Below are 26,471 nucleotides of genomic sequence, written 5' to 3'. Positions count from 1 at the left end.
TTCTGTTCATGTTAGTTCTTGTTCTCCAAACCTCAGTCGTGGCTGAGTGACAGGGGTGGTGGATTTCAGGCTTGATCTGTGAATAGATCAGATAAGATCAAGACATAAATCTCAGCCTAGCTCTACCTGCCTAGAATGCTGTGAGCTAGTTAGCTAGATACTTTGAAATTATTTTTAATGCATAGAAAAGTTCTTTTTAAGAAATGTTATATTTAAGATATTAACATTATAGAAGGTACGTGCATGTTTCATTACAAAATTAAACAGTAAATTATACATTCAATACTCAGAGACCCATAAATAATTTCACATTGTGAAAAGAACATAACCCACTTTATTTTCTCTCCTCAACGATGTATGTCTGTCTCACCTACAGACTCTGGTGTTGTCTGAGGTATTTGAGGAAAATGATATGAGAAAACACATTGAAGAGAAATGATATGCGGGTTGACCATTGTTAATAAATAAGTCTTAACTTTAGGCTGGAGTACTGTTTAAAGAAGTAGGTTGTGAGTTTAGGAAAAAAAAATTGTCATGGTTTTCTTGAGAGGAATGTAATTTTTCATTAGGTTCCTGACCTTTGGCTTCAAGTCAGATGATTTTCAACACTTTTCCTATAAAAAGTGTAGAGTAAATTTGTCCTGTTTAGAAATGATGGGATGCCAACCAACTACTCAAAGAGTTTCCAAGAGGCGCTTGGAGACAGTGATACTAGGTCCTCTTCAGAAGATTAATAAGCAAGCATCGTCTCAGGACGCTGCTCAGTTCATTTCACTGCCACTCACATTCCAGCCAAAGGAAAAGAAGGAGAATAGATGTGGGAGGAAGAGCATGGGTCTTTCCTGCCGGGAGTGAAGCGGTTAAGGCTCAAGAACTAAAGATTCCCACCTTCAACCTGAGCCCCTTCAGGAAACTAAGCAGAACAGATGCCCCTTGACCCTGCCAGGTTGCTGGCCACATCTCACTAGTCTGCCCCGAGAGGGTGGTGGTCCTGTTCATAGGGAAGTCAGTGTGCCTCATCTCAGGGATGTTTAACCAAGTCAACTGGGCTCAACTGCTTCACCCAGAGAGGGCTCTGTTTGGCTGAATCAGAACAAGTTTCACGGTTCTTGAGATTTATCAAATAGCTAGCTTGGACCACAGAGGTCACTTGGGCAACAAACAAGCAAACCACGGAGGTCACTATATGCCATCCTCACTCCTGGCCAAAACCCACGTTCACACTGGGAATCAGGCACTTGGGCTCCTGAGCACTAGACTCTTAAGTGTCACCCTCAATGTCTGCCTTTGAGTCCTATTCTTGTTTCCTGCTTGTGAGGGCCTGTAACCTCTCTCCCCAGCAGACCTACCATTTCTTTCCTTGCTCTGTGCTGTTACACTAGGGGATTGGAGGCAAAGACAGTGGGAGAATGTGAAAGACAAAACAAAAAATTGTTCAAGAGATGACAACGTTTTAATATGAAGATTTTTTAGAACTAGTTAAACAGGTGCTCTGACACACACAAAGGCATTCAGATATACATGGGACTCTCTCTGCCTATGACTGATCTTGGCCCTTTGGAAAATACTAGGGAAAGTAGATGGTTTCTAGTCTTCAAATGATACACCTTGAACATGCATCTTTTCTCTCGGAGGGAGAAAAGGAGAGAGAGGTGTAGAAATTGTGTAAGAAAAGAACAATGAGCTGCTCTGGGCTATACAGGTAGAAAAATAAGCAAAAGAGAGACAGTGAAAATTAGAAATAGACGCAAAAAGAAGAACAAAGCTTCTCATAAAAAAACAGACCCATGTATTTGCAGCATTTACACATATATATTTTAAAGCACTGTTCATCTTTTAACCTCAATCCTAAACATCAAAAGTAACATGGGACTCCCCTGGTGATCCAGTAGTTAAGAATGAAAGGGACATGGGACACGAGTTCGATCCCTGGTCCAGGAGCATTCCATGTGCCACAGGGCAACTAAGCCCACGCACCACAACTCCTGAAGCCCGAGTTCTAGAGCCCCTGAGCTACAGCTGCTGGAGCCCACACGCCCAGAGCCTGTGCTCCGCAGCCAGAGAAGCCGCCACGATGAGAAACCCACAATGAACAGTAGCCCCCGATCTCCGCAAACAAAGAAAGCCTGTGGCTCAGGCGGTAAAGCGTCCGCCTGCAATGTGGGAGACCCGGGTTCAATTCCTGGGTCGGAAGGAAAGGCATTGCCATTCTCCCCTGGAGAAGGAAATGGCAATCCACTCCAGCACTCTTGCCTGGAAAGTCCCATGGACGGAGGAGCCTGGTAGACCACAGCCCATGGGGTCGCAAAGAGTCGGACACGACTGAGCGACTTCACTTTCACTTTGCGCACAGCAACAAAGACCCAGCACAGCCAAAAGTAAAAATAGACTTTAAAAAGTAACATGATAGAAAGTAAATACATTTTAATTATCACTTGCAGTACCAAGTTGCACACACCCTAATACCTCTGCCCCAGATTTCCAAGGGGCTCATCTGGTATTGCCAAATAATCTGACAGTTAACAGAGAATTCCAACAGAAAAAAAAATTTATAAGTGCTAGAGATGAAAACATACTTTTGGCCATACGCTGGGGAGAGAAAGCCCGACTAAAGCAGAAACAGGACCGAGCCTCAGTTCAAAAACTCCATTCGTTATTTGAACAAGATGATGGTACATTCTAAACAGCAGCATCACCAATCATTCAGACCTGCTCTGTGGGCTGAGTGTTGTGCTGGATGGCTGAGGTGGCGCATGCTCGCCTGTCCTCTCGCTGCCTAGCCCTGAGAAGCAGCGAGGACACAGCGGTGCCAGGGGAAGGTGACTTTTCTTTGCTAACTCTCCATAGTGCACCAACCAGTTCACTTGGAAGAAGGCACCTTTTGGGAATGAATCCCAAATGAACACAACTCTTATTTCTTCTTCTCTCTGGATGACTACACCCTTAACCCCATGCTCCTGTGGCTATGACATGAAAACATGCATTTGGACAATTGAGTTGCTTGGAAGAGTAATTTTGTGTTCACACAAAGGACAGGCTCATCTCCTGCACTGACGCTATCCATAAACATAGATTTTTCATTTTTGAAAACACCGATTGAAACGGAGTATAGGAAGTTTCCACTGACTGGATATCACTCCCTCTAAATTCTGCATATTTCTTCCCCAAATATCGCACCTTGTAGTGGTGATAAAGAAAATCTGGCAAATGCTGTCGTATGGGAGGAAGTGTCTATTAATTTACTGACACCACTGAGTGAACCTTCAAAAAAATCTTCTCCCTCAATCATCGTTTCTTATCAGACCACAAAAGATTTAGGAGTGGGAATTCTCAACCAATCCAGGAGGTCTTGGGGATGTCGATCAAGATAGTCTGGATTGTTTTGCCTTAAAGAGAGTTAGATTACTTAGTAACATTGTTCTTGGCATGAGACACACTGGGTTGAGATTCCAGCCATGCTGATCATTGCTTCTCTGGAGGTCCAAAACTGAGTCTAGCATGCAAGCTTCAGTAGTTATGGAGCCCTGCAGGATACGGAATCTTCCTGTACCAGGGACCAAACCTGTGCACTTAATGTTCTTCTTCTGTAAAATGAGGCTCTAATGACTTAGGTTATAAGTTTGCTTTTAATGTTAAATGAAATAATATACATTAAATAAGATGTAAAGTATCAGTACAATTGAACAAATAGTATGCAATGCTATTATAAGTGATACACATGCATGTGTATATATAATCCCCACAGTCTGTCGTCATGACTTAAATATTTTGCACTTCAGGTGAGACTATTTTCTCTCCATGCAAAACTTTTTGTATGTTCAAGACACATTCTATAGGCACTTAAACTGCAGACAATCTAGAAAAACAGGAATTCTGGAAATAAATCCCAGCCAATACCTAGCTGACAGGCATCCACTTCAGAGGAACACCTTACATGCCAGCATGGTCACTGAACACGAAAAGTTAAAAAAAGAAGTGTTTTCCCTCCCTTAGCCCTTCAGTTCATTTTTGCATCTTCCATCCAGGTTTTCTGCATTTCTCCCAATCTACAATGACGTTTAAACTATGCATCTCCATGCATTTGTTTTGGGGTACTATTAAAGCGTACACATTGAAACGGTATCTCCAAGACACAAAACCGACAAGGAATCATCTGAGGAATTTCCATCTCAGCCTCCTTCCTTTATAGAAATGGAAACATTTTCATCTAATAATATATCTAAGCCAATATGGTCCCCACAACCAACATAGGCCAGTTGTCCTGATGACACAACTCTCAAAATTATCAGAGTCAAAAGTATGCAAGACACCTGGAACCTGAAGAGATATTCTCTTTTGAACTTTAATTCCATGAAAACATGGCACCAGACTTTCAACGTCAAATATAATTTCCCACAGAATTACATTTCTCCTTTGCTAAAACTGCTCCAATTGATTCAGGTCCTGAAAATGTGACTGGATGCTATTTATAAAAGCACATTACATTCATCTTTTTCTCTTGTTCTGAAAGATATTAGCTTCCCCCATCCCTATGTCAATCCCTGGCAAGAACCACTCAAGTCAAGGATGGCCAGAAAGGTGTCTGGAATAGAGTGGTGGGATTTGACCCAGCTGTGGATGAAAGATTATTAAATTCAACTCTTCAGGAAATACCTTGATTGTCCATGACATACAGTCATTCATCTTTTTTGTTTGGGAGTCACAGAGCAGGGACTCAATGTTGATGATCAAAGGCAGGAACTAGACAAAATGCCTAGCAGTCCAGGCACTTTGTTACAGGAACAATACCTGAAGGTGTTTCCCGCACAAACTCTGCTCTTCCTCAAGGCATAAACACATGGCATCTATTGGGAATTGGTCATTAAAGGAAAAAAAAATGAAGGCAATGGCACCCCACTCCAGTTCTCTTGCCTGGAGAATCCCATGGATGGAGGAGCCTGGTAGGCTGCAGTCCATGGGGTCGCGAAGAGTCGACACGACTGAGCGACTTCACTTTCACTTTTCACTTTCATGCATTGGAGAAGGACATGGCAACCCACTCCAGTGTTCTTGCCTGGAGAATCCCAGGACGGGGGAGCCTGGTGGGCTGCCGTCTATGGGGTTGCATAGAGTCGGACACGACTGAAGCGACTTAGCAGCAGCAGTGTTCTTTTGGAAGTGAAGAAGTCTGGTTATATGATGCTCATTAGCAGAAAAGAAAAGCTTTAAGGGACAAATTATGTTCTCCAGTGGTATTTGGAAACTTGCAAGAAACACAAGGATTCTGAGAAGATTTGACCTACAGAACTTTCTGAAATAAAGGGAATGTTCTGTATATTCTCTAATTGGTACACCTGAAATATGGCTAGCCTGACTGAGGAACCGAATCTTAAAGCTTAAATTATATTCCAATAATTAATTTAAAATGTAAATAGCCATATATAACTAGTGACTACTATATCAAACTGATTGCAAGTTTGGAGCCATTGCTGAGTTACCAAGAGCCTTTATACAGACTGTTTTATTTTCTCAAAAACTGTTTGACAAGAAAACAGGTCTCAAACATGTGTATTAATATTTATGACTATGCGACTGCAAAATCAGGGGTGAATTAAACATAAATGCACTGTCTCTACTAGTTGAAACCACATCAATCTATTTGATCTATGGGCTTGTCCATGTCTCTTATGGCCTCATAGAGAAAGAATTAAGAGGACAGAATTGCTTGCCTAGTTTGCAGTCAGTGTGTGCCTGCGTTACAGTATCTGAAAATCATAAGAAAAACCAGAATGAAGAATGAAAAACAACAACAGCAACAACTAGGAGTATTTAATAGAGAGGGAAGGATTAAAGGACAGTGACCTTTCAGTCCTACTACTGTTCAAAATAGGAGGTCCGTGTGCCAACAATCAGATAAACTGGAAAGCTGATAAATTTTAAGATGTGTTTTGCCCTCACAATAAAATGCAACCACAGGACCCAAGACTTCTGAAGCTCAAGGGCCTTTAAACATTAACCATTCCAAACTCTCTCCTGCAGATAAATAAATAATCTGAAGTCCAGAGAAGAGAAGCTCTCAGTGTCCCTGAGATAATAGCCAATCTCAGTAGCCCCAGATCTCCCAGCTTGAGTTCTCCCGACTATGACCTTCACACTCATTCTGCTCATCACAGACTGTGCCTTGAGCAGAGAAGGGGCATCATCTCCACCCCAACAAGCCGCAGCCTCCAGAGAACAGAAGCTAATGTCTGAACCACATTGCTGTGCTTGACACAAAAGTTCCCTTCGGTAATATGGCATTCCTAACAAACCACGCAATGTGCACAATCTACCAAACACAACTGTCTTAAGAAATTGCTTTATATGAGGACGGTTTTTCAGTTTAATGTGTACTGTGCTATAAAAATGGTCTGTGCTTCAAGGAGAGGTGGGTTCGACAGACATAGTGTGAAGTTTCTAAAGCAAATGACCACTCATTTTATGGTTTCAGTGACACCATGAAAACATAGTGAGATAGAAGCAAACAGTTGTTGAAAGAAGCAAAACCAAACAAGCAACCTTCTTTTGGAGCCAGAACTTAGATATTATCTGGCTCAAAAGACTCTGATTTTATAAGCAAAAAAAAAAAAAAAAAAAACAAACCCTGAGAGGGCACATTTTACATAACTTATTTCAAATCACCCAGGTAGTAAGTAAAAGAATTGGGTCTTAGAGGCCAAGCTTCTGTCTCCAGGTTTGGAGTTTTTGTTATTCTAGAAACCACAGTAAGATCAATGTCTTGATACCAGAAAAAGAAAGAAAAGGGTAATTTTCCTATATATGTTGTTGTTGTTTTTAAATGTCTGTTATTTTTAGTCGAAGTTGTAGCTGACATAACATATTCCATGTTTTCTATATAACCACATAGATTACTAATGGAAGGAAGAAAATTGTGTTTCAGGAGCTATGTAACAGATCAGGGAATAAATACACTTTACAGCCTAAATTTTATCACCTTTCCTGGTCCACAGGTAATCTTCTATAGATAAATGCCACTATTATTGATAAGAGCAAGAGATAAATAACTCTGTACATTTTTAAATGCCATGTACTTTGAACTGGATACTGTGTTCTTATAAATGAATCCACAAGAGAAAGAGAAAATGCTAAATAAATGCAGTGAAGGGGCTTACATTCTTGTGTTGCTGGTCTTGTTGATGATGACCGATTTCCCTGTTTGATCCACGTTGTGATCCAGCCCAAAGTAAGCGGCCACTCGATGGACAAGCATCCTCTGATAGGATGACATCTGAGGAAACTTTTTATAATGATTACTGGAAAGGAATACAAGAAACAGCAGTATCAGCATTTTCGTTTCTGGCCCGTAGTACATTTGAGAGATACACACACAGAACCGTTTCTTTTTCATTCGAACCATTAAGCTTATTTCATTCCTGGCATCACTCAATGTTCTCATTTCCAGACCAATTTTCCACTTATAGATGTATTGATTAAAGTACAATAAGTGTTTTTGTTTTAGAGTTGTGCATTTCTCAGACCACAGGGAACTCAAGGTTTGCTGGAAAGTATATTCTGTTTTAGTCCAGGAGATCGTATCCACAGAGCCAGGCACAGCCACAAATGCCAGGACATAATACGGGACTGCAGATGTCTATCTGGAGATGTCACTACACGGTTGACACTGAAAGCAGCACAATTATTTCCAGGCATAACTGACTACAGCCAGCTGGAGCCCATTAAAAAACTATAATAAAAACGAAGAGGGTCGCTTCTTGTCACTGCTACTCAATGCTAATCAGTGCCCCCCTGTTTATAGCCATTTTGTCAGGAATTTAACAAGCAGGAGTACACATGGTCCAAGCAACAATTCCCATCAGCACATAGCTCCTAACTCCAATAGCATCTCTATTTAATGAGTCAGCAAACATATTAAATAATGTTTTATCTACCCCTAAATCTTTCCAGAATGAGTGATTAAACCCATACAGCAAACCAAGACACATCAGATTCATTAACCGGCACTGCGATTCAACATACTTGTTGTCACCAATGAAATCAATAATTTCCTGCTCCATTTTCAGGAGTATCATCCTGTCTCTGCAAAATAAATGTTAAAATGAAAAGGCTTTATGGACTGTCTATTCCCAAAGACTTAACAGTTTCATTTACATGTATGGAAAAGATTGTTTAAATCTACATAGCTACAAATCAGCATCGAACTCTTCTCTGAAATGTGATGTCGAACTATCTGTAATTCCATTCTCCTTAAGGCGATTCCTCATCTGTTAAGTATGTTCTGCTATTGAAACCTTTGTAGTTTTTAATGCTAACTAAGACATGCAAGGTATTAGGCCCATAAAACACACCAAGTAAATTGTGTATTTTAAATTAATAGGAAACTTTAACAAAGCTAAACCCAAATAGTTGGTTCAATAGCTGCCCTCAAGCATATCTGACATTGCTTCTCAATCTCTATATTTTCCCCCTTAATAAGTGTCTCTTTGTGACCAGAAAGGCAGAACTTGTAAATTATAATTTATTCACTGGACAAGTACCCAGGGATTAAGACTAGCTAAAAACATAGACATGAACACTATTAGCAGAAAAGAGAAAATACAAGAGACGGTTTAAGACATCAGAGATGGACTCAGCCTTCTACAGCTTCCCTCTTAGAAGTGTTTGCATGAATGACTTTATTGTAACATTCTACTTGATGCCTCTAAAAACAAGATTTACTTAATGATTTACCTGGAATTATTCTTTAACGTGTTAATCAGAAACTCATGTAAATCTATGCCTGTAGAATCCGTATATTCTTGGCTGCAATCTGAAACAAACAGCAGGATGGAGTTATGAGAAACGGCAGGGGGAGATGGGCTGAAAAGGGTTTTCCCAGCCTTTTCCTTTCCCCTTACGCTCAGGTAAACTTTAGGTGAATCTACTGGTGTTATAGACACATGTTATGAAACTAGCAACCTGGCAACATTAAATCAGGATGAAAATTAGATTCAGGGATTAAGAACACCCAGTAGATTTCCAGTGTGGAAAGACCTAGCTGTCATAGGAGAGGAAGTGGGCACGGTCTGGGTGGGCGGGTGGGTGGAGTCAGATGTCATGAGTTCATTTTGGGCTGTCAATCAGCAAGGGCATGACCTCTCCATGACAGTGATGGGTACTCCCAACCCACAGAGAGAACTCTCAAGAGCTTGAGATACCATGGAACCTTCTTTCTCTTAAAATGGAGAAGGCAAAAAGTGAATGCTCTGTTGTAAAACTGTCTAAATATTAACTGATACAAAATATAGGAGGGGATTAAATATTTCCAAGTCTTTCAAGTCTTTTGATGCTGTCTAAAGCTTAATTTCTAAAGCCATCTTAGGAAGCTGTACTTGTTTACTCTCGGATATACCTTGGTTTTTAGATGTTCAGCAGCTGAGACAATCATTATAAGCTGATCTGCGGTTATGGAACATATGTGAAGTAATTGTCATTTCTCAGCTGATCAAATGCCTTATACTGTCTCAGGTATTTAAAAAAATTAGTCTATTGCCAATTTGTTTATTCATGGAATTCTTCATATCAACCTAATTTTGTTTTTACTTTTGCTTTCTTTTTTTGTTTGTTTGTTTTACTTTTGCATACTTATATGTAAGGCAACAAGTCGAAAAGTCTGGATTGTAGCTTTGTGGTTTTATAAGGAATGACTTTTGAGGAAGAAATTTTTCCTGTAGTAGAATTGTGTATATTTTACATGAGACATGATGGGGCAGTATATATGTTGCAGAGACCAAATTGATTTAGGCCAGATAAAATGTTAATATGTGTTCCATTGACGTTGACAGATACATCTGCACTCTGGGGACACCACTTACCACTTATCAACTGAGAATTGCCAATCCACTGTCTGTCTTTTAAGATAAACATGAAACTTAAAAGATATAAAACTGGGTACCACTACTGTTCATCAGTTCAAATTAACTGGACTAATACATCTGAATTAAGAACAGATTTATATTCACTCCCTTGTACAAACTTCTCAAAAATAGATCCAAATGAATATCCAAAGAAATATATGATCCTAAAAGTAATTTTTAGATACACAAAAATGACATCATGAACAGAAAAAAATCAAGTTCACATCATCTTTTACACACACACACACACACACACACATACACATACAAAATTTTATGCAAATTTTGGTGGGAGGTGATATTTGTGTAAAGTCTAGAATGTATTCTGTGACTAATTATGTATAAACTGAGTAAGTTAAGGAAACATTTTCACATTCACCTTTTGACAACATTCTGATCTTGGGTTTTTCAGAGGTTTTATCTTTGTTTTTATCCTTTTCTTTTTCTCTTTCAGGGTCATCTTTCCTAGATTTATCCTCCTCTTGCAGGCTGGGAAAACTGGAAAGCTGTAAATGAATTGATTCCTGTTGGGGAGAAAATATAATAATTTAGGGCCAAATTTAAGAATCTCTGTCTGGTTTCCATTTTGCATAGAGATTATTAAGAACAGGAAAATGAAAGCCAGGTACAGATTTTTTTTTTCTTAAATGGTAAAAAAAATTATACCTGTCAGAAAAATAATTGCTCTTTAAGATGAATTAACTTTGGAGGTCAATGGAAGGTCATGAGAAGTAGCTAGTACTAAAACTTTGCCTTGTGACGATTAACCGCAAGCAAGCTAAATTCCTGTAGATCACAACTCTTATTTTCTCTATAGGCTTATTTTTAAACAGGTAAGCAATTTTCTTTATCAATAAGTTTGCATCACAGCTACTATCATGTCTTAAAAATTAACATAAAAAAGAGGCTTCTGCAAGTTCTTTTATGTAACTCCTTGAATGGAAAAAATTGGCACAAGCACAGACAGACAGATATTACATGAATCATAATTACAGAAAAAACAGACATAAATAAAGGCTATAACAGCCCATTTACAATTGAAATTTTGTTTCAGAGCCACATGAATACTGATTTCTATCACTATGAAAAATACAACTACAGAATTGAAGGAATCCTAGATATGGGTTATCCTATGTTGCTCACAAAAGCTACTAATAAAGCATTAAAACTTACAATAAGCACTGCCTTTTGGAAAAGGTAGAAAATAGGACTATATTTTCCATCAATTAAATATAAATATTCAATATTACTTTAATCCTAGTATCAGTGAATCCTTTCAAGATGTAAGAGTCTCTTGAACTAATGCTTGGTTGACCATTTACAGTATTTGGACTGGTTCCACTTTTGTACTTATTGATTTTGTACTGAAACAGGTCATTTCATATGAACTCCTATATAAGCCATTTGGATGATAGTATGTTCACTGTTTTGAAGAAGAATGAGCCAAATTATGTTTTTCAGTTTTTTGAAGAAACTATGCTATGATTAAAACTATGACAAATGAGCCAACATTAAGCCCACTGGTTCTTATGTAAGAGATCATCTAATGGGAAAACTTTCTTCCACCGGCGATATTAACATTTATGATGTTAGGGGAAAAATATTCCCAGTGACTAATAGTGTTTCCCACTGAAAACTAAACTAAGACTTTTTTACATGTGACTAAACTGATGTCTCTACATCCTCAAATTATGGCCAATCTGGGATTCTTAGTTGTTCTTGGTAAACCTAGCTGATCTGACAAGAAGAAAACCAAAGTCCTCCAATGGCAAGTTTCTTTTTTGGGAGGGGCTCTATTGTGTATGGAGAAGGCAATGGCAACCCACTCCACTGTTCTTGCCTGGAGAATCCCAGGGACAGCAGAGCCCGTGGGCTGCTGTCTATGGGGTTGCACAGAGTTGGACACGACTGAAGCGACTTAGCAGCAGCAGCAGCAGCTATTGTGTATTCTGGGCTGGAATAAAAGGTCACCATGGTTGGAAAGCTGCATGATACAGTGGATGAGTTAAAGCACATTCTCATGGTAAATAGTTATCTTAGCCAGGTTTCCTGATATTCACATGTTTATCCCGGGGATGGACATACACAAACTATCCTGGGGATGGCCATATACGAAACTGAGTGTAATCTGATGATAAGGTCTTTTATCACAGCACTTGGGACAGAAATGTCTTAGTCTGCAAAGATTCAGGCAGACTTTGGTGTTACGGTTTGCTTCTACTTGCTAAGGAAAAAGCTGGAACATTTTTGCTCCGAGTGGGGAAGAATCAATTCGACAGTGGGTCAGGAGAGGAAAGCGAGGGTCCCAGGTCAGGAAGTGGTCTCATTACTTCTTCAAAACCGATTGATCCATCGAGCCTCAGTAAGTTTAAATCTAAAATCAAAGAGGCTTGGAAATATGAATGGAATAGCAGAGGCTAAAGGACATTATTTTTTTAAAAAAATGTACAAACTCCTGCCATGTGTTGACAAACATTATACTCAGAAAAACACCTGCCTTTTCTACACGTTATGGTGTTGAAAGAACACACGAAAGTGCTATAGAGTTGGTAAAAAACAATCTGTTCTTTTTTAATATTTTTATTGATATGCTCAATAATAAAATACAAGTGTTAAATACATCAGTACAGGATAACTTTATCTCCAACAACAGGAAAAGAATGATTCAAGTTGCAGTAATACACTGATAGGTAAAGAGTATAACATTAGAAAAGAAACACTTCCTTTAACTTAAGGACAGACTGAACCATCTGCTATGGGTCTGAGATCAAGTAATACAGGTAGCAAGAGTTTTTTCCCACACAGGAAAATGAAGGCAGTTTTCCAAATACTGTGAATACACACATATTGGGGGAGCCATACAATCCGTATACCGTACACTTCGGCCAGTGTTGTCAGGGATTCAGTTCCCACATGATGTTAAGTGCCGGTGGTACCTACTGAAAGCATTGTATACAAGCTCAAAGGTCTGCTTCTTTATTCTCTAAAAGAGCAGCAGGTCTACTTGCTTATATGTGTTTGGGGAGGGGGTGGCGGGCGGGCCCTGCTCCCACCGCCTCAGCCCGTCCCCAGGAAGGCTTGCAAGTTCTAATTCCTACAAAGCTAGTCTCAGTTACTCAGCATGGGGCCAGCAGGAGCAAAGTACCATTTCCTCTTACTTCTCTGCTCCAATTGCAAGGAGTAACCTAGGCTTAGGTCCAGGGTGGGCACAATGATACAGATGATCACTTGAAAAAAAAATCTCCTCCCAGTACCTCATCAGATAGGATGAAAAAAATCACATGAAATCTATAAAGGCTGTGTTCTTCTGCCTGGCATTCGGAGCAGGGGACCACTGGGGCATTATTTCTCTCAGAGTCTGTCATTCTGCAGAATTAACATGTATTGTGTGCATTACATCACAAGCCATCCATCCACACTGAATGAGATAAGCTGTGATATTTGCCTCATTCCCCCTTTTGAATCTCCATACAAAAAAGAAGCACAAATAAAATGCTGAACAAAAGCCACACGTTTCTCAGAGCCCAAGGAAAATAAAACTTGTATGAAACATAGTGATGGCTACTGAAAGCTAGCCCGCCCTTGGCGTACGACATGAGTGGCAGGTTAAGGAAATGAGGCTGGGGAAAAAAAAAAATACTCTAAGATGATATCTACGAGGAATTTATTTTTGGTCCTTTGAAAAAAGTGCTCTCAACGCTCTCTGTATCCAAGAGGAAAATTTTGAGAATTTTAATTAAATTATAAAGAGAAAAGCAAAACACAGCCCCCCCAAATAATGCTAATTTAATCAACTTTTCCTCCTCTGAGTTCAGATAAATCATTTTACTTTTGTCCTGACTGCTCTCAGCCTCTGATAAAACAAGGTAAAATTTTAACAGCAAGACCATTTTTCTAAAAGCAAATATGATGCCTGAAAGGCAAACAAAAATAAATACCATGTGAAAAGTTTTGTTGGAAGTTGAATTTTCAGAGCTGAATAGCCTTGCTGTAAGGAACAAAAATTAGGGGTAAGGATGTACAGCAAAGTGTTAATAATATTAACTTAAATTCACATTCATCTCAGATTTATTTCTGGACCATTTTTCCAGTAGTGAGAAATCTCCACCAAAGGCCCTAAAAGTATGTCTCCAAAGCTCAATGCACCTTATTCACTATTTCTGAAACTTCATAAGAGCCAAAATTAGTGTTTTTATAGGCAAGTGCATTTTGGGGAGGTAAGACTCTCCACTAAGGGAGGAGACGTGGTACTTGGGACTGTATTTGGTTCAGTCTGATCAAGAGAGAGCCTTTGAGGAATAGCAGCACGGCCGTGCTTACATTTTAAGTTTTAATCTAAAATCTTTTGAATTCCTTTCCATGTGCAGTGTTCAGAGGGTCTGGAAAAAAAACAAATGTAATACTTTGAGACTGTTCAACTAATTTAGGGCGTCTCAGAAATAGGGGAGGAAGCTGGACTGTGTCCTTCTTCAACTAGTTTGTGCTTCCCCCCAAGACACTGTTTAATGCCAAATAAATGTTCATGCACACGAAAGCAGATCCCGTTCATCCATGACCCATAAAGACAGGGCGTATACCTGGTCCTGAAGACTTTCCCCTCCTGGTCTGGCCGAGGACTCTTCACAGACAGCAAGGCTGCGAGTCAGTTTCCCTTTGCCTGCTCCTGACTGGGGAGGCGAAAGAAATGGGAAGGAAAGGAAAATAAAGAAAAAAACAACCAGGAAATAAACTCAGGCTGTCAAACCATCTCCACCGTCTCTGGACATTCCCAAATCAAAATTTTTAAAAGCCAGCTTCAAATCCATAGCTCAGGGCTGTCTACACTGGTTCCAAGTGTTGGACCCCTGTGTCAATGGGGACAAAGCGTCTGCTTTGGCTTAAAGCATCGGATCTGTGTTGATGGCGATGCAGGTGGAGGAGAGGGTGGAAGAATAAATTTAAAGAAAACTCTTAGCAAACTGCCCATCGCACTGGGAATGTACAAAGAACGTACAAGCAAGGAGGAAAAGACAACACAGATGAGTTTCTACTAAAACTGGGTTTGAAAGTGATCTGACTGAGGAAATATGTTAAATGTTGAAGACTGTATCCTAAACATCAGAACCTGTTTACTTCAAGGGAGAAACTAATCAGACATACAAAAAAATTTGCCCCAAATTTGATTAAAAATGAAAAAATGAGCAGCAGTTTGTTTGTAAAGCACTGTCAAATTTGCCAGGATCAAATATATATACACTGCAGCTATGTGAACCCTAAATGCTCTAATTAAAAAGCACATAGAGCAAGAAAGAGCAGTGTCAACACGACCACATTAAACACAGGCAGCGCGGATGCAGCCAAGATCTACATACAGCCCTGTGTCTCCTTGGCAAATCCTCTAACCCTATGTGACATATGCAACCAGGATATCAGGTCAACGCAGAACTCCAGAACCCTACCTTAGATTTTCTTCTCTCTTGGTTCTGAGCCGCCAGACGCCTCTGTATGTTAGAAACAAAATCAAACAAACCAACAACCAGGAGAGGGAAGTGGGGGGAGACAGAGAGAGAAAAGGATGTCACTAGAGTTGAAAAATCAATAACAACAGCAATTATAACCACTGGGGAGGATGCCTCCTGCCCTTGCTCCTCCAAAACTTTTGACCATTTAGCTTTTCTCCTTCCCTCCTTACAGAAGCTCATGTGTGCTTAGTAGCTCCGTTCTGTCTGACTCTTTGTGACCCTATGGACTGTAGCCTGCCAGGCTCCTCTGTTCACGTGATTCTCCAGGCAAGAATACTGGAGTGGGTTGCCACTTCCTTCTCCAGGGGATCTTCCTGAACCGAGGATTGAACCTGTGTCTCTTATATCTCCTGCGCTGGCAGGCAGGTTCTTTACTGTCTGAGCCACCAGGGAAGCCCCACAGAAGCTTGTTGGGGAGGGCAAAGGCTGGCCTTGAGGTCATTTGGCCATTATGCCATTATCTGCCTTTGCACATTTATGAAATAAAAACAGTTACCACTTTTGTAGTTTGGTTCAAAGAAAATCGATACAGGTTATTTGCAAGTCTAGTTTGTTTTCCTTCTGCCAAATCTCCTTCTCTCATAAATCCTGACCACTTAAACATATCACTTTTTGAGTACTCTCAATCACCCTCAGACTACCCCCTGCTTCTTCCAGGCATTTTCTCTCTCTTCCTGGCTGGGAATTCTAAGCTTTTCTGCTAATAAGAATCGATGCTTAGCCCGCGCAAGAAGGTCAACCTGCCTGCCAGAGCTAATGTCTTTGATATTTCTTGGTCTGTCATGAGCTGGCCCTTTCTCTTTTCATGGAATACAAATCTATTTTTAAAACTCAGCTAGTACAAAGCTGCCTCAGGAGAAGCTCTCCACAAACTCCTTGAGGTGGTCTGGAAATTAATATGGAGAAGCTGTGGGCAAATTCAGTCATTAAATGTGTTCTTTGGCTATATATATATATATATATATATATATATATACACACACACACTATTTCAAAGGGCATTTTGACCAGAATGTACTGTTTAGTCAGAAAAAAAAGGACTAATAAATGGGAAAAGAGAAGATTTGCTTTATGAATTTTCTATTCATTTTACTTGGGATTCCCAGGTGACTCAGTGATAAAGAATCTGCCTGCCAATGCAGGGGGGAGATGTGGATTCAATCTCTGGGTCAGGAAGATCCCCTGGAGGAGGAAATGGCAACCCACTCCAGTATTCTTGCCTGGAGGATCCCATGGACAGAGGAGCCTGGAGGCTCTGGTCAATGGGGTTGCAAAGAGTTGGACATGACGGAGCATACGTACACATGTTCATTTTACTAGTCAAACTCTTTACAAGCAAGAAGACAAACAAACCTTCAGAGTATCTTCAAAATGAAAGAAAGGGGTGCACAGAGTGGTATAACAAATGGGATTTCTCCAGGCTCACCTGTAATTCCAGTTTCTCCTCCTCATCCAGACTTTCAGATTTAATGACACCATTCTCCGGAGTGGCCGTCTCCTGCTCAGGCCCACCTTCCTCCACTATGGTCTGACTCAGGTCTCCTGGCTCAGACATTCTCCCAGATGCAAATTAAAATCACAAGGTTTGACACCCTATAAGGTGAAGACATCAGAAAATAAAGTCAGCGCAGGGTGAAGTCTTGACCATTACAGTTGAGATACTGGATTCTTCCCCTTGTTCTTCCCCTTGTTCTCAAAATCAAATGAGCAACTCCAGCCTCTCTGCCAATTGCACCCAAACAGAATAAAAGAAGACCAAATCAAGGACCCCAGACAAACACCAAGAGGCAGATTTGGTCACTCAATCCCCTGACACACACATACACATGCTCCTATCAACACACTTTGCTGTCAGGGTGGATCAATACATCTTAAACCGAGACACCCAAGTCCCACACACCTCCCGGTTCCTATGCTCCACTCCAAAATGGAAGCAGAAGAAGAAGAGAGTATTTCCCCAACTCTTCCTCCGCTTCCGAGTTGGGAGGTGCTACCTTTCTGCTGCATCTCTAAGATGACTCACAAATGATTTGCAAGTTTCAACCACAGACATACCTTCCTGGGTCTAAGGGATTCAGTACACTCTACTGGGGGAGAAATCAACATAAGAGGTAATAATTCAGAACACATACAGGATCCCAGTCTGGCAATAAACCATCAGGGACTTCAGACTTCAAACTGACTGAGATATTATTAAAAGCAGAAGCTCTGCCCCCAGCCCCTGCCCGTGGCTGGTGCTGTGGAGATCCTTCGGAAGTAACTCCAATGAAGTTATCACAACTGAACTCCAATGCTCCAGGCTCATAAGAGATGACGACACAGATGCTAGAAATGACTTTTTAAAGTATAAGCCTGTTATTGGTATTTTTTTTCCTCCCTACCTCTATAAAGCCCCTGACACTTCCCCTTCTGATGTGCTGTCAAATGAGGCTCATGAATAATTCAGCTTTTACTTCCTCCTCAGTTTTTTTTTTTTAAGAAAGAAAAAAGGAGGAAAAGGAAAGAAAGGAAAAAAAAAGAGGAAAGAAAGAAGGAAATTAAAAAAGGACAGAAAAACAGAAGAAAGGAAGGAAGGAAAAAAAATAAAAGACAGAAAGACCTTGTAGCCTAGAAAGTCACTTCTTTCACAATAATTCCCAAGTAATGACTGCCCTGTTCCCAGTCATTACAACGGTAATTATTAATGGACATATCAGTGTCTTGATATGTTTCTCTGGGAGTGTTTAATTACCGTATACTATTTCAGTACTAATTCAGTAACTTTATTTCCAAGTGGACATAGGAAACATGAGAAAAATCTAATAACACAGTAATTCTGTTGCAAATATGCTAAGACCTACCATGACAGGACAGATAGTATCTAATGATATTGTTAAAAGAAACACAGGCTCACTTGGCAAAGGATTGTGGGAATGGAAAAGTTTTCATCAGGGATGATGGCTGGAGTTTGTGAGGGGCCAGTGAGCAAGGCTCAGAGGTTTGAGGATATTCCCTTCAGTGTACCTGACAGATCTCTCATATTTCAGTGACATGGGGGAGAGATGCAGTTAACCAGATAAAAAGTTCTGTTTCCCAAATCAAACAGTTTGTTTCTCAATGTACTGAGTCGGGGGAGGAGACAGGACTTCTGTTTCCCTAACTTTTTTTCCTGGAGCATTTCAATCAAAAGCAGATCATGACCAGATTTAAAAAAAAAAAATGAAATGCACAAATTGAGCTCTAATTTTACAGACTCTGAGCCAGTCGAATCCCTTATACAGATGCTGTCTGTTTGGGTGGCCTTTCAGGAACTGTTCCACGCAAACATGCACATTTACAGACTGAGGAAAACATTCAGATGAAGTGACAGCCATCCGATGGCAGCTCTTTACCTTTCCTGCAGGAGTCCGGCTGCCGGTCTTGGCAGCTTACGAGCCGCTTCTGTCCTTCGCTGGGAAAATCCACACGTGGGATCAGAGACAACGGGAGTCCCATGTCCCCATTAACAGTTCAAAACGCCCATCTCCATGTGATTCCCTTACACGGTCTGACACATCGTCCACCTGGAAAAAAGACGAAAAGTCAACAGTAACGATAATGGCAATGATCATGGTAGGGGCAAAGGACTAAACAAACAAGACTGGGTCCTAACACTGATGACCGGCCTCCAGCAAACCACGTTCACGGCTTGATCCACTCCACCTGTCCCAAGCTGCCTGCTTCTTCTCTAATGAAGGCTCCAGCCGGCTGTTCAAGTCAGAGCGGCACCCACGCAACGAGCTAAAATTAACAATTGCATTATGCGCCGAAGATTACTCACTTCAATTTTAACCTTTTTTAGTGAAATCTCGCACTTTATATTAAAAAAAAAAAACAAGCTTGTGTGTTTGCCTTCATGACAATCCAGATCACCTATGAGCAAAAGAGTCTTGCCTCCTTTTTTTAACCCCAGCCTTTGTCTTAATTATAGATCAATATAATCTCCAGAGTACTGGTGTTTTTTTTTTGTTTTTTTGGTGACTCTTTTCTTTAGGAAAACTATCCTAAGAAAGCACATTGAACGATTTTTGACTTAATGAGGCATTAGCTGCAAAAGTGAAAAAAATATACAAAGAAAGGAAAAAGAAAACTTTCATAATGGTATTGTTGAGAGAGCTCTTTTTTTTCCTCCGCTGACAGTTCAGGAAGAATTCCTAATATTCTCGTCGCTGGGTGAACACCATCCATCCCCCGCCCTCCCCAGGAGGACCGCCACCACCAGCTGGGTATTCTGTTTGACAGCGAAGCAATCCTGCCAGAGGGATTCAACAGACTTGCAAACTTTTGAACCTGTTGAAAACAATCCTTGCTAGAATGTGCACTTTCCTTTTCTCGCAACTCCTCCAGGAGCAGCAGCCTTACAGCCTGAATGCAAACAGAGACGGATTCCTAATAACATTTGCCCAACCCAAGCTGTATCTCTCTCCCAGCGTTGCAACTCTACCCTGGCGCACATCTGCTGAATACAGCAGCCTGCACACGTGTTCCGCCACAGACCCGACTTTGAAAACACTCAGTGCATCTCAGTTATTTACTCTGAAGTTGAGAAACCCTCCCTGCCTCCCCCTCGCTCCCCCTCCCAAGCCTCCAGGAGCACAGCTGGCTCCTCATCAGGTTTTACTGCAGCTTGATGAACAGCCTATTGGGTTATGACTCCATTTGTTGTGGGAGAGGAAAACAACTGTTGAAAATTCAATCGTTTCTACAGCCAATTCTTTCCAGCTTGATTGACGTCTTTATTAAAATGGCTGTAAAAAGTGTTTCTTTTGTTGTTAAAAATTATATAACTATTTTTTTAAGGACATATTGGCGAAGGAAATAAGAAGTTAGGATCAAAATGCATTGGTCATCGACAGTAATTTTAGTTTTTCAATTTTGACCAGTTTTGCATCACAAACACTTGATATTAAATAGAAGTCAACATGCCTTAAAATTAGGATCTATTTAAGCAACTGGCCACATATTTAATATATCTTAAAATAGAGGCACCTGTGATAGATGGATTTACCAAATGGTTTCTGGCTTCTGTTTTCCTTTTGCCAAAGAGAATGAAGTTATCAATGATCACTGCAGCCTTCCCGTCTCCTTTTTCTGATGCTCCTATTTGCACAGTGGGGTTAATCCAGCCAGTGAAGTGCTCGTGTGGTTTTCAGAGCTAAGCCTTAGATGCCTTATTCCAGCCCCAGTAGGTGGATGCAAGATATAATTCTTTCCATGAAGAAAGAACAAACTGAGATTCACGTAACCATCTCAGAGCGTGAACAGCCTGGATATATAGTGTGTGCGTAATTACCAGGACACGTTTGGAAATAGCACTGTGCTCTAAAGCCAGCGAGGTATTATTCTTGCATTCCTGAATCATAAAGTCATCATCCACCAAGATAAAAGGGAATATGGGCATATGGGAACGAGCAGAGAGGAACATATGGATCACAAATATTTTTGTAACTGATTAAAATTGTTCTCTTTGCTGAGAAAGTGTTGCCAGGAAATCAACCCTAGTCCAGCTTTCCGTTCCCCTAACTAACCCGACTCTTCCTCTGTCATTTAATCTTCACTTGTTCCGATTTCTCCCATTTTACACTGAGAGGCAAAACCATGTCTAACAAACATATTTTATCCAGCATTTGGTTAATGGATATTCTGGCCAAGTGTCAAGTGTTATGTGGTTGTGGGACGGGGGGAGGGAGAAAAAGGGGAGACACTCAACAAATGCACAGAATGAAAGTTACTGCAGTTCTTTCAGTTACAAGATTTTAACCATAGATTAGGAGGTGATATTGAGCAAAGGCAGGCAATGAACAAGCTATAGCAAGTTGATCAATAACACTAGCAGCTATTTACAATGAGGACAAAAATGACCATTTCACATTCTGTTCATGTTGTTTCTTATTTTTTTGGCTGACTTTAGAGTCGGACACGACTGAAGTGACTTAGCAGCAGTAGCAGCAGAGTTGCAAACAGTAGCAGCTGGGTTTGTGGGGATGAGAAAGAGAGGGAGAGAGAAGCACAGTGCAAAAGACCACATATTCTTTCACCATCACCAACAAAATAGGTGTGTCCTAATCATCTGTCTACGTGCGTCTGCATGTTACATATATTAATTGCTGGGCTGTTGGGTGGAGAAATAAAGCTTGAGGTTTGATTCCTATTCTAGCAGTGATTTATTTCTCAGAGGATATCTAAAATGGGACATCAAATTCTATTTGCAAGCTGGGAGAGTCACTTTGTTAGTCACTTTTGTGACAATCCTTTTACTCAAAATCAGCAGAGGATGACTCATCCCAAATCACTATAGGTCCTTTATGATGAAACAACATAATCAAGATTTACTTATGTGAACAATTGAGATGGTTCTCGCTTCTACACTATTCCTTCTTTTTTTGGCTGGTCGTGGTTCTGCAAATGTAAGCTGCTGGCGAACTGTGATTATTAGTCATCTGTCAATTGGCTGCATAAGGTATTTAAACGCTGCAACCCCTTAGCAACCAAAGACACAGCCTAGTCTCAAAGCAGTTATTCTGTTAAAGTTTAAAAAAAAAATAGTTTGAAGGTTTAAGATTAAGTTTAAAGACTTAATAAGATAGAAAAGTAATTGAAACGTAATCCTTTTAGAAATGAGAGCCACCATGGCATCATGGCATGAACAGAAGGTACCGATGAATACCTTCAGTGAGGTTGAAAATTTCCCCAGGTAACAGAAAGATGTCAATAAGAAAATTTCACATAAGTTTACTTTCCCAAAGAAAATGTTCTCCTTCAATATGCGTGTGTAAGAAACACTCAACCAGGAGTTCTATCCTTTCATTAAACTCTTTTTGGTCAACTCCATGCACAAGCATTCTGTAAGATTCTTGAACCACCCAGGCAAATGCCAAAATAACCAGACAACTGTTTTGGAGGAAGAACCTAGGAGGAGATTTAAGAAGAGGAATTTTCATACTAGGGGTTTAAGGGTAGAATTATTTTACATGAATATTCTTATTTCAACTTGGATAGCTAGGCGGTTTATAAATATACAGTAACTCGTGTGAAGAGCAGTGCTTTTTCTTTCTTATTACAGCAAACTGGACATAAACATAACCTTCATCAACATTTATTGGGCTTCCAATAATGCAAATAACTGATGTCAAAGCTTTGGACATAAGAACAGTACCACGAAAATCACAAGCGCCTTTAAAAATAAGAGGGGTCAGATCTCAATAAAAGCATTCCAAGGGAAAAAACCAAACAAACAATGTTTCAATTCTTCACTTTCCTAAAAAGTGTTCATGGAATCTCTACCATGTGCAAGGATGTGCTAATACAATCTCAAAAGGAAAAATCTTCTTTTTTTTTTTAAAGGATATAATAAAATTTAAATAATTCTAATGGATCCACATGAAAATATTTAAACAATTTTATCTTCATCATCTGCTTTTTGATTAGTCATCCACTGGAAGATAAAGATGTCTTCTGTTTTTATAATTCTTAAATGTTTTCTCAGTGTATTTCAAAAGAAAAAAGGCATATACTTGGGAGAAGGAAATAATGTACTGGGTCCCATAATAAATATTTGGATATCTCCACGGAGTGGACTAGTTGATAAAAGCAATAAAGCAAAATGTAGCAGAAACTGACATAAGATTCTACATTTGGGTTCAAAAAAATAGTTGCATAATTTTGAATTTTTAGTTTAGACAAGAGAAGACTTAGGGAGGACAAAATAGCTATTTTCTTATGCTATTTTAAAACATTCAGAGAACAAGGAATTGGTCTTTCTTGGTATTGCTTCAAAAGTTAGCACTAGGGGAAAAAAAAAAAAACACACAACACAAAAAACAACCTACCTAAACACAGAACTACCATATGACCCAGTCATTCAACTCCTAGACAGATATCCACCCCCCCCACCCCCCACAAAAGAAAAACCCCAGAAAGCTAGGACTAGAACACCAATGTTATTATTCACAATGGCCGAAAGGTATCCATCAGTGGATGAATGGATAAATTCAATGTGGTATACGAACAATGAAATATTATTCTGTCTTAAAAAGGAATAAAATTGACATGTTACAATACGGATGGACTTTGAAAATATTATTCTTAGTAAAATGAGTCAGACACAGAGAACAAATGTGTTGTAATTCTGCTTACCCAAGGTACCTAGAGTAGGCAAATTCATGGAGACAGAAAATAAGAGCAGAGACTACCAGGAGCTGGAGGTAAGGAAGGAAGGGGTTACTGTTTAATTGGTACAGAGCTTTTGTTGGGGATGATGGAGAAGTTGTGAGTATAGATGTGATGGTTTCACTGTTTAATGCCACTGAATTGTACACTTAGGAGCAGCTAAAATGATAATATATTATGTATATGTCACCAGGAAAGAACTTAGAAAACTCTTTCCTTCTAGAATATGATTTAAAAGGAAACAAATCAATATACATACAAACAGACCAAAGGCAGAAAATGACAGTACAACCGAGGAAGTGGCCTTCTGCTTTACAAAAGTGCTTCTGGTCTACTGATAGCAGTGATGCATGTAAAGACAAGTGTGGTGGATGTAGCCTGCCTTGGTTTGTGCTGAGTCAAATAGGTACCCAGTAAATGGGACCATCCTCCTCCTGCTCATGGTCATCTTAGCAATCTCGTCTTCGGCAAGACAAGCTTTGTTATTTAACCATCCAATGTTAAGGGATAAAACGTTAGGATGTGATGATGTTCAGACTCTTCCACTGCATCTCTACGAGAATCAAGGTGTGTTTGGCTAATGTGTCTTCATCCACAAAAGGCAACAGAAACTCCTTCTAACTGCAAGACAACCCCGGGTGCATCTTACCGCAATACAGACATCCACTGTCAATCATCTGGATGAGAGGGCTGGTGGTAGCCGCTCTGCCACATCACTGACGCAGTATTTTGCATACTTTTTTTAAAAACTGCAGATAAAGAGAGCTTTCTGACCAAAATAAATAGCACAGAGCACAAGGCCAGTGGCCCTGCTGCCACGTTAGACTGAGAAAGCGTTGAGGGTCACTTCAGTTTGGGCGAACCCCTGGGACCACTCCCAGGATTTTAAAACAGTCTCAAACTTTCATAAACCATGCAGGGTAATCACCACCTTATGTTTCCTGCTGCAATCTGTTAACTGTCTAGCCATGACTTATCTATATATATATAAGGTGGTGTCGCCAACCTCCAGTCATGTGCAAACTCAGAGAAAACATGCAAGTACTCAGAGAACCACAGCCTTGCCAAGAACCTTGAAATCAGCCAGTCTAGCTGATACTAAATCCAGTGTCTTGGAGAAGATCCATAACCAGTTAGTGGCAGAGCTGGGTCAAAAACACTGTCAATTAGACTGAGGATCAGAGCTCTTCTTAAAACCACATGTTCCTATAGTGATTGGGGCTTTATTAGAAATATAGACAAGGTGCATCTAATCTGTTCCATTAATTTCCTGGGTATTTCAAGAGATACCCACACATTTCTTCCCCTGAACCACTATCTTCTTCCACTAGCCAGTGTATCTTCATATACTGCAGAGAGCCCGCATGAATAGTCTGTCTCATAATGGCATGCGTCTTTCTTGATTTTATCCCTAATATTTTATGGACACATGGACCTCTAGACATCATGCTTGGTCTTGTTCTTTGAAACCCCCCAAAGCCTATAAGCCACAGTCATCAGAATGACCTCAAGTTATAGGCTAACCATATGCCCAATTTGCTCCTTCACTTCTACAGCTCATGGTACCTTCTTTCTAGAGGCCATACAGGAATCATATGCCTGCAAGATTCCCAGATAAAGTGTATTCACATTTTTTAAAATGTGGAATAATGTATTTGAATCTACTGGGACCAGAACACGTTTAATATTTAGAAATGAATGTCTTCTGAATCTTTAAGCAAAGAACTGGAATCTTAGACCTGGGAAGTTGTTTTTTCTTCCGAGTGTAACTAAAGCAAATTTTCTGGGAACATAAGTAACACTGCTGGGATCTTATAGCTAACAATGCCATCTAACTCTGGTTTCTTAATAGATCTTCCAGGAATTTTACCACATTACACACCTACCCTAAATATTTCCCTCAATATCACTGCACCATAATCTCTTGGGACAAACAAAACTACTTTAGGGAAGGGAGAGAGGGTGATCAATTGAAATGATACTTTTCCTTGAACGTTATTAATCTCACAGATGTTAGAACTTCTGTATTCTCAATTTAGTTCAATAAAGTATTTTAAAATGTCCTCTTTCAGTGGATCTGGATGCCAGGGACATATAATCCATTATTTATGTCCATTTATGTATCCTGGTGGTGAAGTGGTACAGGACTCTCCTGCCGATGTAAGAGATGCAGGTTTGATCCCTGGGTGGGAAGAGCCCCTGGAGGAGGATCTCCAGTACTGGCCTGGCAACCCACTTCAGGATTCTTGTCTGGAGAATTCCATGGACAGAGGAGCCTGGTGGGCTGCAGTCCATAGGGTTGCAAACAGTTGGATGCAGCTAAGCACACACACGTGTGTGATGCTTGTAATGGGACAAGGATATATCACGAAATGCATATTTTCAACTGTGGCTTAAAGAACTCAAAGTTATACAAATTCATCATGAAGAGGAAAATCCCTTTAAAAAAAGGGTAGGGATAAATAGTCATTTTATTCAGCACATCTGATTGAACACTTTTGTCTTTTATTTCTGTAAGAAGTGGAAGTAGAATCTGTCATTTCAAAAACAATGAAACTTAACAAATGTGACGCAGTTATAGGTGCCAGAATGTGAGCTATTAAAACCTTTCTTGCAGAAAAGAAGAAAAGAATAGACACTTAGGGAAAATGAGAAAAAGCAAAAATGAATGGATAAATTATTATCATTCTGTTAGATTTTTGAAATGGTGATAAGGTTCGTGTTCTGTCCATTTATAAGTTGGGAAAAATAAGGGGCTTTCATGGCCGCAGCGTCCTTATTTTCCCTTAAGTCAGTGGATAATGTGTGGTGCCATAGCCTGTGAATATTTCAAGCCTTAAGGTTGCTTTTTCAGAATTATTACTAGCTAATACCATCAGTACATCTAATC

At 40.0% G+C, this 26,471-nt stretch overlaps 1 protein-coding gene across 3 annotated transcripts in view; it reads right to left on the bottom strand.

Moving 5' to 3' along the window:
• Positions 1 to 26,471, bottom strand: part of ARPP21 (cAMP regulated phosphoprotein 21) — a 162,832-nt gene that overhangs the window by 97,468 nt on the left and 38,893 nt on the right. For all 3 annotated transcript variants that reach the window (XM_018038254.1, XM_018038253.1, XM_018038255.1), the window contains exons 2-9: positions 18,766 to 18,936; positions 16,821 to 16,987; positions 15,332 to 15,373; positions 14,471 to 14,560; positions 10,273 to 10,417; positions 8,728 to 8,806; positions 8,017 to 8,076; positions 7,152 to 7,292 (exon numbers count right to left, since the gene is read on the bottom strand). In XM_018038254.1, the coding sequence (XP_017893743.1) occupies positions 7,152 to 7,292; positions 8,017 to 8,076; positions 8,728 to 8,806; positions 10,273 to 10,417; positions 14,471 to 14,560; positions 15,332 to 15,373; positions 16,821 to 16,949 (686 nt within the window). In that variant the 5' untranslated portion in view covers positions 16,950 to 16,987; positions 18,766 to 18,936. The remainder of the gene's footprint in view (positions 1 to 7,151; positions 7,293 to 8,016; positions 8,077 to 8,727; positions 8,807 to 10,272; positions 10,418 to 14,470; positions 14,561 to 15,331; positions 15,374 to 16,820; positions 16,988 to 18,765; positions 18,937 to 26,471) is intronic.

This window comes from Capra hircus, chromosome 22 (assembly GCF_001704415.2).
Source record: "Capra hircus breed San Clemente chromosome 22, ASM170441v1, whole genome shotgun sequence".
NCBI lineage: Eukaryota > Metazoa > Chordata > Mammalia > Artiodactyla > Bovidae > Capra > Capra hircus.
This window is presented reverse-complemented; position numbering and strand designations above follow the sequence as displayed.